The 19,233-nt window shown below is 44.4% G+C and overlaps 1 protein-coding gene across 9 annotated transcripts in view; it reads left to right on the top strand.

Annotated features, from left to right (window-relative positions):
• SYNE2 (spectrin repeat containing nuclear envelope protein 2) overlaps nucleotides 1-19,233 on the top strand; it is a 316,273-nt gene that overhangs the window by 265,221 nt on the left and 31,819 nt on the right. For all 9 annotated transcript variants that reach the window (XM_059693959.1, XM_059693921.1, XM_059693929.1 and 6 more), the window contains 5 exons: nucleotides 619-813; nucleotides 4,031-4,156; nucleotides 10,835-10,990; nucleotides 13,082-13,240; nucleotides 13,982-14,148. In XM_059693959.1, coding sequence (XP_059549942.1) covers nucleotides 619-813; nucleotides 4,031-4,156; nucleotides 10,835-10,990; nucleotides 13,082-13,240; nucleotides 13,982-14,148 — 803 coding nt within the window. The remainder of the gene's footprint in view (nucleotides 1-618; nucleotides 814-4,030; nucleotides 4,157-10,834; nucleotides 10,991-13,081; nucleotides 13,241-13,981; nucleotides 14,149-19,233) is intronic.

The raw sequence follows: 19,233 nt of genomic DNA, 5'->3' as shown, positions 1-19,233 counted from the left end.
TGGAACCGCTGGGCTCCACGGCATCATTCCCTGTGGTCACTCCACATGGAAACTCTGGTAGCCAGACTTCCTACATGGCAGCTCGTGGCTGCAAAGGCCATGTCCCAAGAAAGAGAGATCCAGGGAGAAGCTCTGTGCCTTTTAGACCTCACCTTGGAAGTCACATGTGTCACATCCACTGTCGTCTTTAGCCATCACACGTGCCCACACGGGGTCAAGAGAAGGGGACAGGCACCGCCACTGGCTGGCCAGTGACAGGTTCCGGAAGAGCACATGGGGCCAGAACTATTGCTGTGGCCCTTTTTGTGAAAAATATTCTGCCAGATCCAGTTAGGCTATGTCAGTAGCCTCGGCGAGTTGTTAGGATGGATAAGACAAGAGTGATCACAGTGAAGATAAAAAAGGGTATGTTTGTGGGTAGCATTTACAAGACTTACTAATGGTTCGGATGTGGCACGTAAATAAAAATCTAAATCAAGATGACTCTGGGTTCCTGCTGTGAGCATCGTGGTGAATAGTGGGCTGTTGACCAAGTCAGGGAAGACTGGAGGAGGAGCAGGTCTTTTGATCAGCTAGGTTTGAGATGGCTTAGGCAAGTCACTTTCTTCCTTTTTTTAGAATAAAGAAATTCATTTTGAGAGATGGCAAACCACCTATGAACTAACCTTGGAAGCTGGGGAAAAGTTGCTGAGCACAACTAACCCGGAAAGTAAAGAGTCTGTTAACAAGAGAATCAGTCAGCTTCAGGACAACTGGAAGGACACAAAGACCCAAGTAGGAGAGATGATTAAACACTTCCAGAGCATCGTAGAGGTAAACTCGCCACTTACTTTCCCACTCATGACACTCAAATGCAGCACATAGAATGTTTGTTTGCTGTGTGACAATGGGAATGCTTATGGGATGATATTGTGAGTTTTCCAAAGGTCCTACTATTCCATGAATCTTGCCAGTTACTGAATGTAGAAGAATAATAAGAGCATTTTAAAAACTCAGTATTGCCGAGACCGGTTTGGCTCAGTGGATAGAGCGTCGGCCTGCGGACTGAAGGGTCCCAGGTTCGATTCCGGTCAAGGGCATGTGCCTGGGTTGCGGGCACATCCCCAGTGGGAGATGTGCAGGAGGCAGCTGATCGATGTTTCTCTCTCATCAATGTTTCTAACTCTCTATCTCTCTCCCTTCCTCTCTGTAAAAAATCAATGAAATATATTTTTAAAAACACACACAAAAAAACACCTCAGTATTAAATATGTAAATACTTGAGGTTCTATTTTATATTTACTTTTATGAAACAGAGAACTTTTTTTAATCCTCACCCAAAGATATGTTTATTAATTTTAGAGCCGAAGAGAGAGAAAGAAACATCCATGTGAGAGAGAAACATCAATCAGTTGCCTCCCATACACACAACCTGGGTATATGCCCTGCCCAGGAATCAAACCCACAGCCTTTTGGTGAACGGGATGACACTCAAACCAACTGTGCAACCCAGCCAAGGCAAAACAGAGAACTTATTAATATTCCGTGGAAGTTCCATATATGAAATGAATGCTCCACACTTGGTCTGCCCTTGGCGATAGTATATGAAAATAAACACAGTGATACTTCATCTTTCTGTTATCATCAGAAATGCATTTTTTATATAAATGAATTTCACAGATAATTTATGATCATATCTTTAAGAACTGAAAGGTTCCTTGGTCAGTATTAGGAAAGTCATTTTGTTATGCTAAAATACCAAGTTTTTCTCAAGGACTCTGAGCTGCTTTGAACCTAGGCCCTACACTACTGTGCTCTTTGAGGTCTAGTGTGGCTTTTATGGTTTTCCTCTCGCTACATAGAATATACTACACTTGATCTTAGCCAAAAGGCCGAGAAGCGATCGCTACATAGAATATGAAGCTATCCATTTTTTACTTTTTGTTTCTCTGAGCATACTTACTCCTGATAAGCCCACTCTCCTCTTTACACTATTGCAGTGGTTCTCAACCTTCTGGCCCTTTAAATACAGTTCCTCATGTTGTGACCCAACCATAAAATTATTTTCGTTGCTACTTCATAACTGTAATGTTGCTACTGTTATGAATCGTAATGTAAATATCTGATATGCAGGATGGTCTTAGGCGACCCCTGTGAAAGGGTCATTTGACCGCAAAGGGGTCGCGACCCACAGGTTGAGAACCGCTGCACTATTTTTTGTGTGTGTGTGTGTGTGTGTGTGAGTGTGTGTGTGTGAGAAAACCAGATAACCAAGCTTATCAGAGGTGGTTTTCTGAATGAAGAATAAATAGGTCCCGAGTTAGGGCCTGAGCATCTCTCCTGTGAACAAAGTGCCTGAATCTTCTTCGGTATACGGACTGCAAAATTCATGAACTAGAAACACTGGTTGAGCTCCGGTCATGTTTGTGAAGCATGGTGGTAATTGCAGTTACCAGGTTGGTGGGGGAGAAGAGTTTTGTTTCTCGCTTTGCTTTCTTGGTTGTGTTCCAGGGACTTGATGTTGCTGGACCAGTGGCCTCCCCTTACATGAGTTGTCACCATAGAATGGGGCCAACCCAAGTATGTTTAGATAGCAGTTGTACTGAGGATTAAAATAGTGTTTGAGTTTATGTTTGTCTGCTGTTAGTCACCTCAGCAGTAGAAACTTACCCTAATGAACCAATTGTAAGCACCCTGAACTTGAAAATGCAGGCAACTAGTTGCTCAGTAATGTAAGGCTAAAGGAAATAGAGATGGTGCGAAAGAATGGCACTGGGCGTGGGGGGCACTGCAGCCTTAGGGCACCTCTCGACTAAGCTGCCTCTACCTTCATCTCCTTGGCCAGTCAGTTTTCTCTGAGCCTCATTTTTCACATTTTATTATTTACCTTTTCCGGGTAATCCTCATCTGAGGATATTTTTCCATTGATTTTTAGAAAGAGTGGAGGGAGGGGAAGAGACAGAGAGAGAGAAACATTGATGTGAGAGAGACACATCAATTGGTTGCCTCCTGTACATGCCCCTACCAGGGTCGGGGATCAAGCCTGCAACCTAGTACATGCCCTTGACCAGAGTCAAACCTGGGACCCTTCAGTCCTCAGGCCAAAGCTCTATCCACTGAGCCAGACTGGGTAGGGCAGTTTTCACATTTTAAATGTGATAATACTAATACTTGTGCTGTCTCCTATGGTTATTACAATGACACTAAGACAGTGAAGTTGAAAATGCTTTAGAAACGGTGAAGTGCTTTAAGCAGGAGGTGGCTGTCAGCGCACAGGTGAGAGATGGAGAGCGAGTAAAGGTTGGCTGTAAGGGCCGCCCAACCCAAACCACTAGAAAGGGAAGAGAGAGCGCAGAGGAGTGACGTTAGGAAAGAAGACAAGAAAAGTGGTCGAGCGCTTTCGGTTTTACGACGCCATGGCAGCGCACGCCTGAGTCTGTAAATGCTAAAGATGGGTCCTTATAGCAGCCTTTTAAATGTGAACTGTTCCAGTATCAAAATAGAAATAATATCACATAGACCAGGGTCATGGGGAGGGAGGAAGAAATATGGCTGACAACACAGGTTTGCACTGCGCCGGTCCACTCCTTTTTTTGAATAAATGTAAAGGCCTCAGAGTCCTTGGGTTTTGCATCTGTGGATTCAGCCAACTGCGGATTGGAAACTATTTTCCATCTTCAGTTGGGAATCTGTGGATACCAAGTGTCAACTTAAGTCACACGGGGATTTTCAATTCCTCTAGGTGGGATCCCCTAACCATCCCCCCCCCCCCCCCCGAGTCATTCAAGGGTCAGCTGTATTTTGAAGCAAAAACCAACCAACCCAATGGTTGAAATGAGCCACACATGAAGCTGCAAGAAGGTGTTGAACCAGAGTGGTGTTCCTTCGGCTCTATTAGACCACGGTCTGTTCAAGGAAGGAACGGGGTTTCTGTGTGACCTACAAAACACCTTAGGCAGCGCACTTCCGTGGATTACCTGAGCTGTTCTGCTTCTGTCATTTACTCTCAAGGAGCAGAGTACTTACCAATCTCAATGCTGTTTTCAAATAGACCTGGGACCAGTGTGAAAAGAAAATCAAGGAGCTGAAAAGCAGGCTGCACGTTTTAAAGGCGCAAAGTAAAGATCCTCTCCCAGAACCTCACGAGGACCTGCAGAAAGAGAAAGAGCGGATTAAGGTACGGAAAGCCGAGGGGGTGCGCGGTCACGCTCGGCTGTTTCCCCGGGGTTGCACAGTTTGTTTGCCTTTCTGTTTCTGTGTTGGCACCAAGTTTTCATGTTCAGTTGGAAAGCATTTTTCCTATCTTTTATCTAACAAAGCATCCTGGTCTCTGAAGGAATTAGAACCCATGGTTTTGGAGACCCTTGTGTGACAATGAGAGCCTTTGGGATCCTCGTGGTTTCACTCAGACCCTCTTTCTGTCTGGCTCGCGGAGGTGGAAGATGTGGCCTCGGAGACGACATTGAAAGCTGTCCCCTTACCAAATGACCGTGTCATTGAAATGAGAGTCAAGTATGACTAAAGAATTCAGGTTTTTTTAAAAGCCAGTGGGTTGAGTTTTTTTGCTCAGTTATAACATTTTTATAAAACCTTCCAAACTGTATTCTGCCTAATTAATATCACACTAGCAAAAATTGCTGCATATTTTAGGCCAGTGATGGCGAACCTTTTGAGCTTGGTGTGTCAGCATTTTGAAAAACCCTAACTTAACTCTGGTGCCATGTCACATATAGAAATTTTTTGATATTTGCAACCATAGTAAAACAAAGACTTATGTTTTTGATATTTATTTTATATACTTAAATGCCATTTAACAGAGAAAAATGAGTTCGTGTGTCACCTCTGACACGCGTGTCATAGGTTCACCATCACTGTTTTAGGCCTTTGCAGACAGGAATTTGCATCCGTAAAATTTCCAGGTCAGGAATTGCCGGGTCTCTTCCCTCTTTGCAGGTTTGATGTTTAAAAGACATCAAAAGCCTTTTGGAATGTATTTTGTCTTGTTTTTGTTTTTTGTTGGTTTTCTTCAGTGACTTCAGTCAAATTGAAATAATTAGGAAGAACTAAGTAGTCTCATATGTCAGCTGTGCTAGAAATCTGTTTTTCCCCCTTCATTTTAATATATCTGACATGCAAAATATTTTTAACGTAACAAATGATATGACAGACTGCCACGAAACCATCACTCAGCTGGAAAGTAAAACATCACAAATACAGTTACAGTGTCCTGGATGATTTTCAAAGTATGTTCCCTCCCCGGAAGTGTTTACAACCCTGAATTTGTTCTTTTACCATGCTTATGCACTTTTTTTTATCATTTTACCATGTGTCCGTAGTTCTTAATAAAATATAGAAGTGTTACTTTTGTTTTTAAACTTTACATGAACAGTACCATACTATATAACACATATAATGCAACCTTTTCCCCTTATTATGATTTTGAGTCATCAGTGTTGATACCCACAACTCATTCATTCTCACTGCTGTGTTGATGCATTATATCAATAGGAAACAATTTATTCTTTCTCCAATCACTTGGTATTGTCAATTTTTTAAAACTTTTGATAGTCTGATAGGGGTGAGATGGTATCTCTTTGTAGTTTAATTACTAGTAAGTTCAATATTTCTTTCATGTTTATCATCTTTTCAGATTTGCTTTCTATGAATTCCCTGTTTATATACTCGACTCATTTTTCTGTTGGGCTGTTTTCTTATTGATTTGAAGTAGCTACTTATTTATTTTAGATAATTCTCCTCTGTTGAATATAGACATTGCAAATGTCTTCTCCCATCCAAGAACTTCTTTTTCTACTTTTTCTTGCTGTCACTGGCTGGGGGGGGGGGGGGGAGGATATTTTTTGTCATTTTAATATAGATGAATTTATCAATATCTTCATTTTCTGTTTCCTTTGAGACATCTTCATACTAAAGTCATAAAGATAAACTCTTACATTTTCTTCAGAAAGTTTCATGCTTTGCTCTTTAACTTATACCTTTATTCATTGAAGAATTGATTCTTTTTTTAATCCTCACGCAAAGATATGTTTTCATTGATTTTAGAGAGAGAAAAATAGAGAAACCTAATGTGAGAGAGAAACATTGATCAGTTGCCTCCCATAGGAATCTCGACCTGGGATTGAACCTGCAACCTTTTGGTGTATGGGACGATGCTCCAACCGACTGAACCGCCTGGCCAGGGCTGAAGAATTAACTTTTGAGTAACTTTTGAGTTAAAGGCTCAATTTTTTTATTCACGTGGATAGTCAGTTGTCCTGATGCCTATTTATTGAATAGTCCAGTGTCAAATATCATGTTTCCACATACACAGAACTTCTTTCTTGGTTCTCTGTCCCACTGGTCTGCTTATCTTATCTTTCAAATCAGATCTTTATTTCAGGCATGATATGTGCCCAGACCTTGTTCTCCCACCTTAGTATGGATATCCTTGGGTCTTTGATTTTCCACAACTTTTAGAAGCATTTTGTGTAGTATTGAATGTGGCATGTTTCTCCTGTTTTATAATTTTCTTCACATAGTATTGTGCATCTTTTGTTAGATTTATTTCTTGATGTGTTGTTTTTGAAGCTATTAAACATTCTGCCTTTTTTTGGTTATATTTTCTGTTTATCACTGGTGCCTAGAAATGTGACTAACTTTATATATCGATACTTGACTTACAAGTTTAATTCGTTCCGTGATGGAGCTCGTAACTCAAATTACTCGTATGTCAAATCAATTGTGAACGAGTGAGACAGGTGATGCTGGGCTGATGTTGTGGCGTTCACTGTGACGTTCGCTGCACCAACTAGCGGTGGGGTATCTAAAGTTGGCTCGTAACCAGAATTTTAGCTCGCAACTCAAAGCAAAAAATCGGCCGAGAGATGGCTCATATCTTTAAAAACTCGTTAGTCGGGACACTGGTAAGTCAAGGCCCCACTGTATTATATTCAGCCATCTTGCTAAACTCTTTTGCTAATTCTAATAATTTGTCTACATATTCTTTTGGATGACTATGTCAACAATCACTATTTGTGGAAAACGACCCCTTTTTGTTTCTTCCTTTTAATTATAATTTTTTCTGTCCTACCTACACTGGTCACTGCTTCCATAACTATGCTGAATGGAAGTATTAATGGCTGGCTCCTTCATGTTAATCCTGATTTTTTTTTAAAAGAATTATTCTGACATTTCACCCTTAACTCTGATATTTGCAGGTGGTGTCTTTGTTAGGTCCAGAAGGTTCCTACCTCTTCCTAATTTTCAAAGTTTTTATCGTCTCTACATTTTTAGGTTTAGATCTACACTTCAGGTCTAATGAGAGGGTGGGGAGTCACTCTCAGGTCGATACACAGAATTTCCTCCCATAAAGTCTAGAAACCAGTGCAGAATGCAAACTACAAACTCATAAGAGGACATGACTTCCCCAAGTATCACACTTCTCAGTTTCCACCAGGATCCTTTCAGCTCCCATAGCCTCCACATCCTCTCTCGCAGGGGAAACAATGCAGGAGAGAGTCCGAGAGCATGAATTTCAGTCAACCATGCCCCTATTCCAAAGGATCCTACGTAACCTGAAGCCTGTCTAGGGCAGTGTTTACCGTCCTGAATCACCTGGGGAGACACACCAGCCCCTGGACCAGTCTGGGCTGTACTTTCCTCCTAGGAAAACTATATTCCAGTGACAACCAGGTTTCTGTATGGAATAATTCTGTGTGTGTGCGTGTGTGTGTGAGTGTGTGTGTGTGATTTATATACTTCATATACTAGCTTTTCACTACTATCAAAATGGCTATAGTGGGCATTTGTGTTCATGAAACTTGTCAAACAATTGAGTCCTTGGGACAATTTTATTTTTAAGGTAATTTTTTAATAAACAATATGATACGGTCCAAAATTGAGAAGGCACAAACGGTACACAATACTACCTCCCTTATCCATGGTTTTGCTTTTCACGGTTTCAGTAACCTGCAGTCAACTGCAGCTCAACATATTAAATGGAAAATTCCAGATATTTGAGAAAGAGAGAGCCCAGACCACATTCCCAAAACTTTTATTACAGTATACTATTATAATTGTCCTATTTTATTATTACTTGTTATTGTTAATCTCTTACTATGTCTAATTTATAAATTAAACTTTATCATAGGTATGTATGTATAGGAAAAAAACAGTTATACCGGATTAGGTACCATCCACCATTTCAGGCGTCCACTGGGGGTCCAGCACATCCCCCATGGATGAGAGGGGACTACTCTACATGAAAATTTTTTCTCCCATCAGTTTCTTTTCACAGAAGCAATCCGTGTTACCAATTTTTTATATGTTCTTCTAAAGATATTCAGGCATATATATTACATACGTATGTACTTAAGTACATACATACACATACATACATTCATTTCTTGGTCCGTTTTTTACCCAAATGATAATGTAGAGAAGACTTGCCAATGCACTGGTAGTTGCATCCACAGGCAAAGGTTTTAACTGCTGTGCTATACTAGAGTCCAGTCAAGGCCTGTGTGATGCATTACTTGATGTAATTACTTTGTTTGACAATCCTGTATTATATGAACAATTGGAATTATTCTTGCAATATAGACAGTTTAGCTGGTTATATTAAAGAAAGGGAAACCTATCTGATGTGTTCTCTTTCACAATTAGTTTGGTAGCAAATCCAGAGTATTTTAATTTAAAGACAGAAGCATGATTTTTTAAATGTTTGTACAAATACTGAGCATCAGCTGTAGTAAACTTCCACAGTAGGTCTCGCTCTATATATTGATTCCTTGCTTTTTATACCTAATATTTATGAACATTTGAGAGCTCTTAAGACTATGTCAAATTGTTTCCCTTTCGATCATACATTTTGATATCTGAGAATTTATTAAATACCAGGCATTGTGGTAGGTGCTAGGCAATGTATTTGTGAGCAAGGTTGTTATGGCCCTGGCCAGTACTGGGTTGACAATCTAGACGACTGGAGAGGCACATGTTAACCAAAGAGTTCCACTGTTTGCATAGGTGTGTGTGAGAATAACTGTAAGCATGGGTAGTGTTACAGGAAAAAGTACCAGGGACCATGAGAGCACAAAACAGGAATCCCAACCTCATCCAATGAATCAGAGAAGCCTTCTTGTTAGGAATCATAAGAATGCCCATATTCAAAAGTTTTATACCTGTTAATTACCCTTTCAGTTGTAGGAAGAAACCAACCAAGTATGCAAACCAAATTGATTTCAAGTTGGCTGTGGGTAACTTATACACGCCTCCCTAATACACAGGCATCTGAGTCGGCACCTCTGAGCAGGGAGACACCGCATGAGCTCAGTGGTCTTTGGGGTTCCTGTAGTTAAGTCAGTGGGTGATGTGCCTCCACTTACGAGTCGCCCCCTTTATATTATATAGCTCATGGAAACTGTTCTGCTGCTGTATCTGCTCTCACCCACTTTACTAGAATTGTGAGGCTAAAACTAGGTAACAAAAATTCAAAATAATGATTTCTGGTAAAGATGGTATTTCCTAGTCCCCACGCAACCTTTAAAAAAGAATTCTCCAGACCATTTTATTAAACGTAAATTATTGGCAGTAGCTTGTGAGATCATACCAGTGTAGAAATGAGATCAATCAGAACTCACACATTGTTATTGTTGCCTCACTCAGCCATGTTTCTGATGTGAATCGTCGTCTTTCACTTTCCTATGGGCAGGTGTGAATGGAGACCCTCACAGTGTGCCAAAGTATGAGGAATCGTAAGCACGATAAAAATGGCTCTTGAACTAGTGATCTTTTCATTGTGCTATAGCTCTCACAGAGTTACTTGGAAGTGCTCACAAAACAGTAACAGACCATGCAATTTTATTTTTTTACTTTTTAAAGACACGTGCCCTAGCTGCTTTGGCTCAATGGATAGAGTGTCAGCCTGCAGACTGAAGGATCCCAGGTTTGATTCCAGGCAAAGGCTTGTGCCCGGGTTGCAGGCTTGCGGGCTAGATCCCCAGTGTGGGGTGTGCAGGAGGCAGCCTATCATTGATTCTCTCATCATTGATGTTTCTATCTCCCTCTCTGAAACCAATAAAAATGTATTCTTTTTTAAAAAGACGTGTAAATGTTCTAGCTGTTTCCTTTTATCTCCCCTGTTGTGAAAGTAATTGTGTTGATTATGTCCTAAAATTCAAAAGGTTTAAATTTGACCAATTTATTTGAAAAAAAAAAAATGTTTCCAGGGCCACAGGAAATTTTATGCTAACCAATCTCTGCCAGTTATTTAGTAACCATTTATTTTTTTTCTTTCATTGTATTTTAACTTTCTTTTTGAAAGTTAACCAAAATAATTCCCTTTGAACAGAAGCTGTTGTTATATGATTGCCAAGATGGCACCCGTGCATTTCTTAGGTGTTTTTTAAGAATAGGAAATCAACTTTCTACATTTCTGTGGCGTAGTTTCAGAATTAGAAGTGTGTGTGTGTGTGTGTGTGTGTGTGTGTGTGTGTGTGTGTGTGTGTGAGGGAGAGAGAGAGAGAAAGAGAGAGAGAGATTGAGATTGTTGCTTTCCTCTAAATAAAGGTAAAAATCGACATGACTTTAAAGTAGAATTCATTATATAAAAATCTGAACTACCTGAGAAAATGAAAATAGAGGTAGAAGAGTTTTCTTTTGAGAAAAGGGTGGTGAAGAGCTGGCCGGCCTCCCCTGCAGGAGCTGGCCCGGGCTGTTTCTCATTCGGGAGGGCCCGCCCCCTTCCGGGTGTCCCCTCCCCCAGAGTCCAATCAAAGGATTAGCCTACAGGTTTGGAAACAACAGCAGTTTGAGTTGAAGGTTTGTTGTTTCTCTCTCCCTGTTCTCGTGTTTAATGCAGGAGCTAGAGAAGTCTTTGGCTAGCTGGACTCAGAACTTGAAAGAACTTCAAACTATGAAAAGCGACTTCACGCAGCACATTCTTGTGGAGGACGTGATGGTGCTGAAGGAGCAGATAGAGCTTCTGCACAGACAATGGGAGGACCTCTGCCTAAGAGTAAGTCGGTTCACGGCAGGGCACGGCTGTGGTGGAGTTTATGGAACCGTCTCGAGGGCCAGACAAAGTAGAAAGGAGCTTCATTTCATTGACCGGAGGCCCTTTCCGCTGGAGCCCAGCCCGCTGCTCCCTTCGCAGGCAGCGACCGGTGTGGCAGACCTGCCCCTTTGTTTCTCCAGTGCTCCGTGCTGGGACTTGGCACATTGTTAGCGCGCCTCGTAGAAAGCCAGGTGAAGTGTGTGAGGGGTTGCAGTTATGCCCGCCGCGTGCGTGCGCTCTCTGTCCCGAGCAGATGACAAGACTAATCTGTGGGTTAGAATTAGGGCCCAGAAGGGACCCCTTCCGGAGGCCGGACTTAGAGCAGAGGCGGCAGCACCTCTTCTGGGCTGAGTCGCACTTAGGGTCCCACAGGGGCTGCCTTGCATCCCAGAGCTCCGCATTCGCGTGCCACCCGATGTTTCTGTCAAGTTTGTAAAACTCTGAAAGAAATGATCCGCTGCTACCCTTAGCACCTCAGTGGCTCACGAGGGGTTCACTTCTGATTAAGAGTGAGATTGTGGTGGGGTATTCGGCAGTGTTTGTGATAGGATCAAGACGGAATTAAAGGGTTCCAACAGACCTTTGTTTTACAAACATGTAATTCTAAGAAAAGTAAACTCCCAAATCTCATCTTGTGAATTATGAGATGTATTTTTAAGAGTTGAAATTCAGACACTTTGGGATGCATTTTCATAAAGTAAAAGCATTTTTCTTTCTTGATTTTAGTATTTAATAGTCACAGTGTACCCTACTTTTAAATGTCCTTTTAGAATTTTCATTCAAACTTTATATAAAAGAAAATATTTAGAAAATATGAAAAGTATCCTGAAAGTTAAGCAGCAAAGACAGGGGTCCAGATGTTCCTCATTATGAAGCTTACCAAAGTGATGCAGTGCAAAATGCCAGGGTTTTTTCAAACAAAGATAAATAGATGCCCTGGGGAGCAGAAACACAAAACCTGGTTTTGGGGGGATAGTTCTCTGGGCCTTTTTAACACATTTGGTTGTGGGGGGGGTGGGGGGTGCAAATACTAGACATTTTGACCTCCACTCTGAAAACAGCAGAGGTGTTCTGTGCATAGCAAGAAACTCTCTGGGAATTCAGCCTTCGTTTCCCCATCCACAAAGTGGGGTGTTCAAACTTTCCCAAAAGAACCCTTTAGCTACTACCCCTTTTAACTCTAAGCTTAAAAAGATTTTTAATACTTGAGAGGATTTTTTTTTACATAGAAAAAAGCCGATTTCATTCTTTGAATTTATATTTATTGAAGGAATATATTTGAACCCTGGGAGGAGGAAGACCTTTTGCTGAGACCAGCTCAGGGTTGCCTGTGCCTCCGGAAGTGCTGGGCATTGGGGGGGGCCGCCTGCGTGCTGTGGGCCAGTATTCCATCCCATTCCCATGGTTTCTGTCCACAGTGGTAGGACATGGTGGGAAGGTGAAGTCAGTGAGTGATGTGCGTTGTTGTTGCTTTTAATCTAATTTTGCTTTGCTTTTGTTTTGAAATACAAAACTAGGATGTTTAAATGACTTGAATTTTCATGGCACATTTGCATTACAACTGTTAGGTTCATAACTGGATCTGTATTATGCTTTTTTAAGTAAATAGGCAGGACATTGTCCTTAAGAAGGTAAAAAGACGATCACTTTTTAAAAGGAAAGGATTTGGGCCCTAACGTTAAAAGTTAGCATGCAGCAAGCATTCAGCGAATGTATATTAGAAAGAACAGGAACAGAAAAACTTAGGTGATGCTTAAGTTATTCACTTAACCTTTCCTGTTTCTAGTTTTTTAATATAACCTGATAATATTGGATAAAACTGAGCCCTTTTGGTCAGGTACCATCTTTGTTGTTTTTTATGACATTTATCAAAGGAGAGAGCAAATTCTGTTGTTAAACCCGAGGAGCGTAAGAGGCGGAAACGTAGTAATTTAAGTCGATAGGGCGACTGATTGAAATGAATGAAATTCGTAGTCCTTCGATGGGGGGATGGGAAGGGAAACACTTGCCTTCCTGCCTGTACTCAGCTGCCAAGTGCATTTTCGTTTCCAGGTGGCTATACGTAAACAGGAGATTGAAGACAGACTCAATTCATGGATTGTGTTCAATGAGAAAAATAAAGAGCTGTGTGCCTGGCTGGTGCAGATGGAAAACAAGGTCCTGCAGACAGCAGATGTTAGTATCGAAGAAATGATCGACAAGCTACAGAAGGTAAGCAGCAGCGCCCACTGACTGCAGGGACCCCTCCCGCGGTCCTCCCCACCCCTCTCACCGGCTCGCAGTGGTGTGTGATTGGTGTGCTTCCAGTAGCTTTTTAGAAATTTGAAGGGACTTTCTCACTCTTTCTGTTCCCTCCCAGAGAAGAGCTGGTAAGTGGGGATTCCAGAGAGATGGAAAGTGTGGGGCCCCTCTAGAGGGCGGGGTGTTGTGAATTGAGGGGAGTTCCTCCAGGGAAGCGCCTCCCTCCCCGCCTCACCCTCACCCCCATCTCCTTACGCATCTGTTTACACTCCGAGTGAGTTATGGCTTTTCTAGTTGTTATTATTACAGAGCCCCCCTTGCCAAAGGGGAGAGGCCAACAGTCATGGAGCTCATCATTTTGAAGGTTACTAATAGCCACAGAGAAAGGTAGAAGCATTCTTGCCGCTCAGGAAAACGCTGACTCTATAGGCTAATTTACTTAGACGCAGGTGTCCTCACTCCCGAGTAGGCGAGATTAGAAGAACTCGGTGAGGGGAAGCCGGGGCTGTAAGTAACCACGGCCTTGTGTATCCCACGTGTGCGGAGTGGGCACTGCTTGGCTTCTGAGCTGCTCACTGAGAGTTGTATTAACAGGTCTGAGAAGTTTTTTAATTAAAAACATTTTTTCCAAGAGGCAACGGTGTATTTATTGCCTGGCAAAGGAATGAATTTTGGGCAGTCATTGAAGCTTTGCTTTGGTGCCTTTGCCAGGACTGCATGGAAGAAATAAACCTGTTTAGCGAGAACAAGTTGCAATTAAAGCAAATGGGTGACCAGTTGATCAAGGCCAGCAACCAGACCAGAGCGGCCGAGATCGATGACAAGCTCAGTAAAATCAACGACCGCTGGCAGCATCTTTTCGACGTCATTGGATCCAGGTAAGAAATGGCCTCAGGATGATCCCTGCTCGCCAGTGCAGCGGCTGCTCCGCCGGCGAGGCACTGAGCCCGCCTTGTAATCCAGTGGGCTTACAACTGCACAGACAGAGGCAGCGGTGGGTAAGAATGAATGGAATCCATTTAAACAATATAGGAAGATATTCTGGTAAATTCTACTTTAATAGTTTTTTTTTTCTTTACCTTGAAATTTCACATGAATTGGGTTAGGTTTAAATGAGAGTTAGAAAAACTTTGAAAAGAGATCCTTATGGAGGAATTGTTTAGAAATTGTAACTCTGCTTTAGGGCCTGCGAGTCCCCAGATGAAATCACGCCTGCTGGTTCCTGCCCGTGGGTGGCAAATGCAAGTGGGTCAGGGCGCAGGCCTGATTTCTAGGTGCTGCTCCCCCATGGCAGGGGCTTGGCACACTCAAGGTGGAGCGCTGGGTGTGCCAAGTGCTGTGGGCACCTGGTGCTAAGGTGGGGACGCGGGAGGCACAGCCTGGCTACAGATCAAAGCTCTGTTTTCCAGAGCAACCTTATCGGAAACAAGACTGTTAATTTTATCTTCTCGAAAAGGGATGATGATGGTGATAAAGCCACTCAAAGCTTTTAAATGTTTTTTGTTTTCAAATTCTCTTTCCAAAGACAGGCCCCAATTAAAGTGTTTTTATTTTGTTTTGTTTTGTTAATTGCAACCTGACGTACAAAAACCAGTCCCTGGGCTTTGGGCCCACGCATGCGACTTTGTGTGTAGCCAGTCTTTTTGTGTTTAGAACACACGTATGTGTAATATACCGGAGAACCTGCAAGGTGATGGAGTATTGGGGTGTGATGAAAACAAGATCCTCTTGATAATTTGGCATTTCCTTTGCCTCGGCGTTCACTATAAACCTGCAGCAAAGGCACCAGGCTGAGTGCCTTGAGAACTACAGACAGGAAGGAAGATGAGTCAGTTACATTGATGGGAGCGACATCTGAGCAGCTGTAAAGCCAAGTGGGTTGAGGGCTCACCTCTCATCTTCCCCGAGAGGGGCGGGGATTAGGAAGAGCCTCACAGAAGAGTGGCGTTCCCAGATGGTCCTGGATGAGGGCTTGGGGTTCCTCAGTGTTACTGATGGCAGAGTCCGACAGACGCGTGTTGTGAGCAAAAAGGTACAGGGGCTGAGCAGTGTGCAAGTCCCTCAGGAAGTGACAAGAGGCTCTGTGGGCGTGGGAGGTGACGCTACAAAGCTAGGCTGGGGCCAAGTCCGAGAAGACCTTAAATCTCAACTTCAGACTTGGTGTCCTCAATGAAGTCTGAGTCATTCATGGACTCTTAGCAATGGAGGGTCTGCCGAAGGCAAGTATTGGGGTGACTTAGCTGGCAGCATACGCTGGGCTGAATCCAACTTCTCTCGATTGCCAGTTTTAAAAAAACTGTGGAAATCCATGGCGGTAACCCAAGTAGGGTTGACGAGCACAGGTTTTGAGCCCGTGCTGACTTTATCGCGTACTCATCATGGAAACTTGAGTCGTGCGCTAGTCTTTCTAAGCCTCAGTTTCCAAATCTGCGTCGTGTGCCTAACAGCACTGTTCACATCCGAGACCACTGTGAGGACATGCTGTGTCTGTGTCTGGCACAGGGCCAGCGTGGGGAGCCGGCGTTTAACGAGTGTTTTTCCCTACGGACACTGAGTGTAAGGAGCGTGTTTGCTGAGCAGAGAGGATTGCCTCGGTGATGTCTAACTGAGAGAGGCCTTTCTGCTGTGAGACCAGTGTCTCTGACTCTCTCATTTCCAGCACTTAGAGCAGAGCTTCAGGTAGTTGCTGAAGTGAATGGACATTTCAGTGCATAAGAATAAGACCATTTCTGTTGGGTAAACTGTGTGCAGTATGTCTTCTTTGGCATTGCCTTTATATCCTGAGTCGTCTTGGGCACCTGGCACTAGTGGAGGGGAGGGTGGCATCGTACCTGGTCATGGCCTGCGCTTCCTGAAGACTAGAGTGACCGTCACTCTCCATCATTCATGCTTTGGTTATATCACTTCAGAGTTTAATAGGCTGTTTGCTTTTTCCTCTCTCCTCTCTGGCTGCCTGTCTTCAGCCAATTCCTTGGTGAGCAAGAGAAAAACACAGCAGGTGGAATTTCAGGGGTCTTTTTGGAAGGAGCAGTTGGCAAAATAAGGAGCTGAAATAATGGCAAATATATTGCCTGCCAGCTGTGTTCTTGACAGTGTCCTTTTTGTGCATGATTTCACTTAGTTTCCATTGTAACTCTGAAAGGTAGCTGCCATTACCCTATTTTACAGATGACAACACTGAGGCACTGAAGTTCAACATGCCCACAGTCCCCGCCAGTGCCTGAGGCAACCAGGCTTCCAACTCGGGCGGTTGTGTTGCCTTCCTGTTACCCCAGACCCTTCTAGTTTGGTACACTGAAATGAACCAGATCCCTTCCCTTCAGAACTAAGGAACGAGGGAGGGAAGAGCTCATGTTCCCTAAAGCAAAGGCCAGGCTGAGAGGCTGGGAAACTCTTCGTTGAGTTTACCCTCCAAGTGAATCTGGATTGAGGCAGCAAGCTCAGACCTGCCTTCAGACCCACGCAGAGTCAGCTACCTGTCTGATCTCTGACGCTGATCGTATCGTCATTGGAGGGGATAGGGGGGCGGGGGTTGGGGGGGGGGAGCAGCACAGGCTGCAGAATTTAGATTTGGACAGGGCCAGCCGGACCTGCCATCCTGCAGGAAGCACTAATGGCCTCATTGGCAGAGAATTCTGGACACTTTACCCTTTTCAGTCCTGCTCACAATGCTCTGCGGATTCGCTCCTGTGGCAGGGACAACATTGCTCGTTAAAAATGGTAAGAATTGGCCCTGGCCGGTTTGGCTCAGTGGATAGAGCATTGGCCTGTGGACTGAAGAGTCCTGGGTTCCATATCAGTCAAGGGCACATGCCCAGGTTATGGGCTCGATCCCCAGTAGGGGGCGAGAAGGAGGCAGCCGATCAATGATTCTCTCTCATCATTGATGTTTCTATCTCTCTCTCCCTCTTCCTTCCTCTGTGAAATCAATAAAAATATTTTTTTTAAAAAATAGTAAGAGTTGGAGGGAGACCCTACACAGGTGCCCAGCTCCATGACTTCAGGACTTTAACTACAAGCCTTTAGTGTCAAAGTTACAAATGGTATTCAGAAGTCTCAGACCTCAGGAAGACTGAAGAAGGGAAAAAAAGACCTGTTGTATCAGGTTCATTCTCATAACAGTAGAGGTGAATTACAGGGTTACTCAAATGCACATGAAACTTCTGATCATTTCAGACTATGGGGTGAATAGGAGGAGAAACCAGTGTTGTTTACTCTGAAGTGCCAGGCTCCTCATATGTATTATTTCATCTCATTCTGGCAGCAGCCCTGCAAGGCCAGTGCCTCCACTGTACAGAGGGGACACTGCAGCCCAGGGAGCACATTCCCTGACCAGGGCACCGTCAGTGCCACGCAGGGCCCAGGGCAGGTGCAGCCAGGGCATCTGTCCCACTGCACCCGGCACCGGGGGGGGGGGGGGGGGAGAGCGTGGGGGCACATAGCTCCTTTGAGACCTCAGGGTTTAAAGGTAGATTCTCAGAATTTTTCTAAAACTGAGAGCTCAATGTAGAATTTACCACTCATTGCAGAACCGCGGCTCTCAAACGTAAACGTGCATCAGCATCCCTGGGGCTCCCGCAAACGTGGGGTACTCCACCCCCAGAGTTTCTGACCCTGTAGGTCCAGGTGCGGCGGAGAATGTGCGGTTCCAACAAGTGCCCAGGTGCTGCCAGTGGTGCTGGTCTGGGGAACACAGGGCCAGCCACAGAGGGCGGGGCGCGGTGCTGCACCGAGGCAGAAATCCTGGGCCTGCCCCTCTGTCAGCAGGTCTGCGGCCTGTGTGCCTCGGTTTCCCTGTTGATAAACCACGTGCAAGATCCCGGTTAAGAAAGTACCAGGACAACCGTGGGTCCCCCCATGCGGTGCTGGAGCCTCTGGCGAGGTTAGTGCGGCTGCACAGGGCAGGGCAAAAGGAGGTTTACAGCTGTTCGTAGGGAAAATACTGCAGTCATAGATAAATAACGAATAAACTCTGTTTCATGTGCTCAAAACTGTAAACCTACCCCCCATATAGAGAAAGGAGGGGGAGGGGGCTTAGATCCAAACAGCTCTTCGTCCTCTGCTTGTAAAGGGTTCGTCAGCTTCTATGACACCCGTAAGCCAGCGGTTCTCAACCTTCCTACTGCCGCGACCCTTTAATACAGTTCCTCATGTTGTGGTGACCCCCAACCATACAATTATTTTCATTGCTACTTCATAACTGTAGGGTTACTACTGTTATGAATCGGAATGTAAATATCTGATATGCAGGATGTATTTAGGCGACCCCTGTGAAAGGGTCGTTCGACCCCCAAAGGGGTCGCGACCCACAGGTTGAGAACCACTGCCTTCAGGCAAAGAACCTGGAGGACCCGTCTCCTGAAATAACCAAGTCATCCGAGGGGCAGAGGGAGCCGGCGTCGATGCTGCGTTCCTTGCTGAGGCCGCGTGGGGTGTGGGGCGTGGGGCGTGGGGCTCAGTGGGCTCTCCATCACAGCCGCTGCAGGAGCGTGGAGACCCTCGCGGACCCGTGGGCAGCGTGGAACACCGGGGGCATCTGAACTCTCGTGAGACACGCTATTGCTCTGACCCACGGGGAGGCCATTGGAGGCACCGGACACATTTTGGTGCGACGGTGTGATTCTTCTGAAGCTGAAACTGACTTGATGACATGAATGTCAGTTACATACCACTCTGCTGCTGGGACGGCTACATGAAGAGTTAAACTTTTGTAAACTGTAAGCTATTAGCGCCGCCCCTTCCCCACGTTTTCTCAGATGACATCTTTGAGAAGCGACCCCCCAAAACCTCCGTGCAGGGGAGACGGTGACATCACAGAAGCTGTCTTTCAGAGCCAGCAGGACGTGCCGTCCTCGCTGTGGAGGAAGCCGGGTTACCTGGAAGTAAGAGCAGGGTAGGCACAAGGTGCTGGAGGATGGACAAAAAGATGTAAAGTTGGCTAGATCCACCCACCGACCAAAGCT

The sequence above is a fragment of the Myotis daubentonii genome, chromosome 1 (genome assembly GCF_963259705.1).
Source record: "Myotis daubentonii chromosome 1, mMyoDau2.1, whole genome shotgun sequence".
NCBI classification, from domain to species: domain Eukaryota; kingdom Metazoa; phylum Chordata; class Mammalia; order Chiroptera; family Vespertilionidae; genus Myotis; species Myotis daubentonii.
Note: the sequence above shows the minus strand (reverse complement) of the source record. Positions and strands in the feature narration are given on the sequence as shown.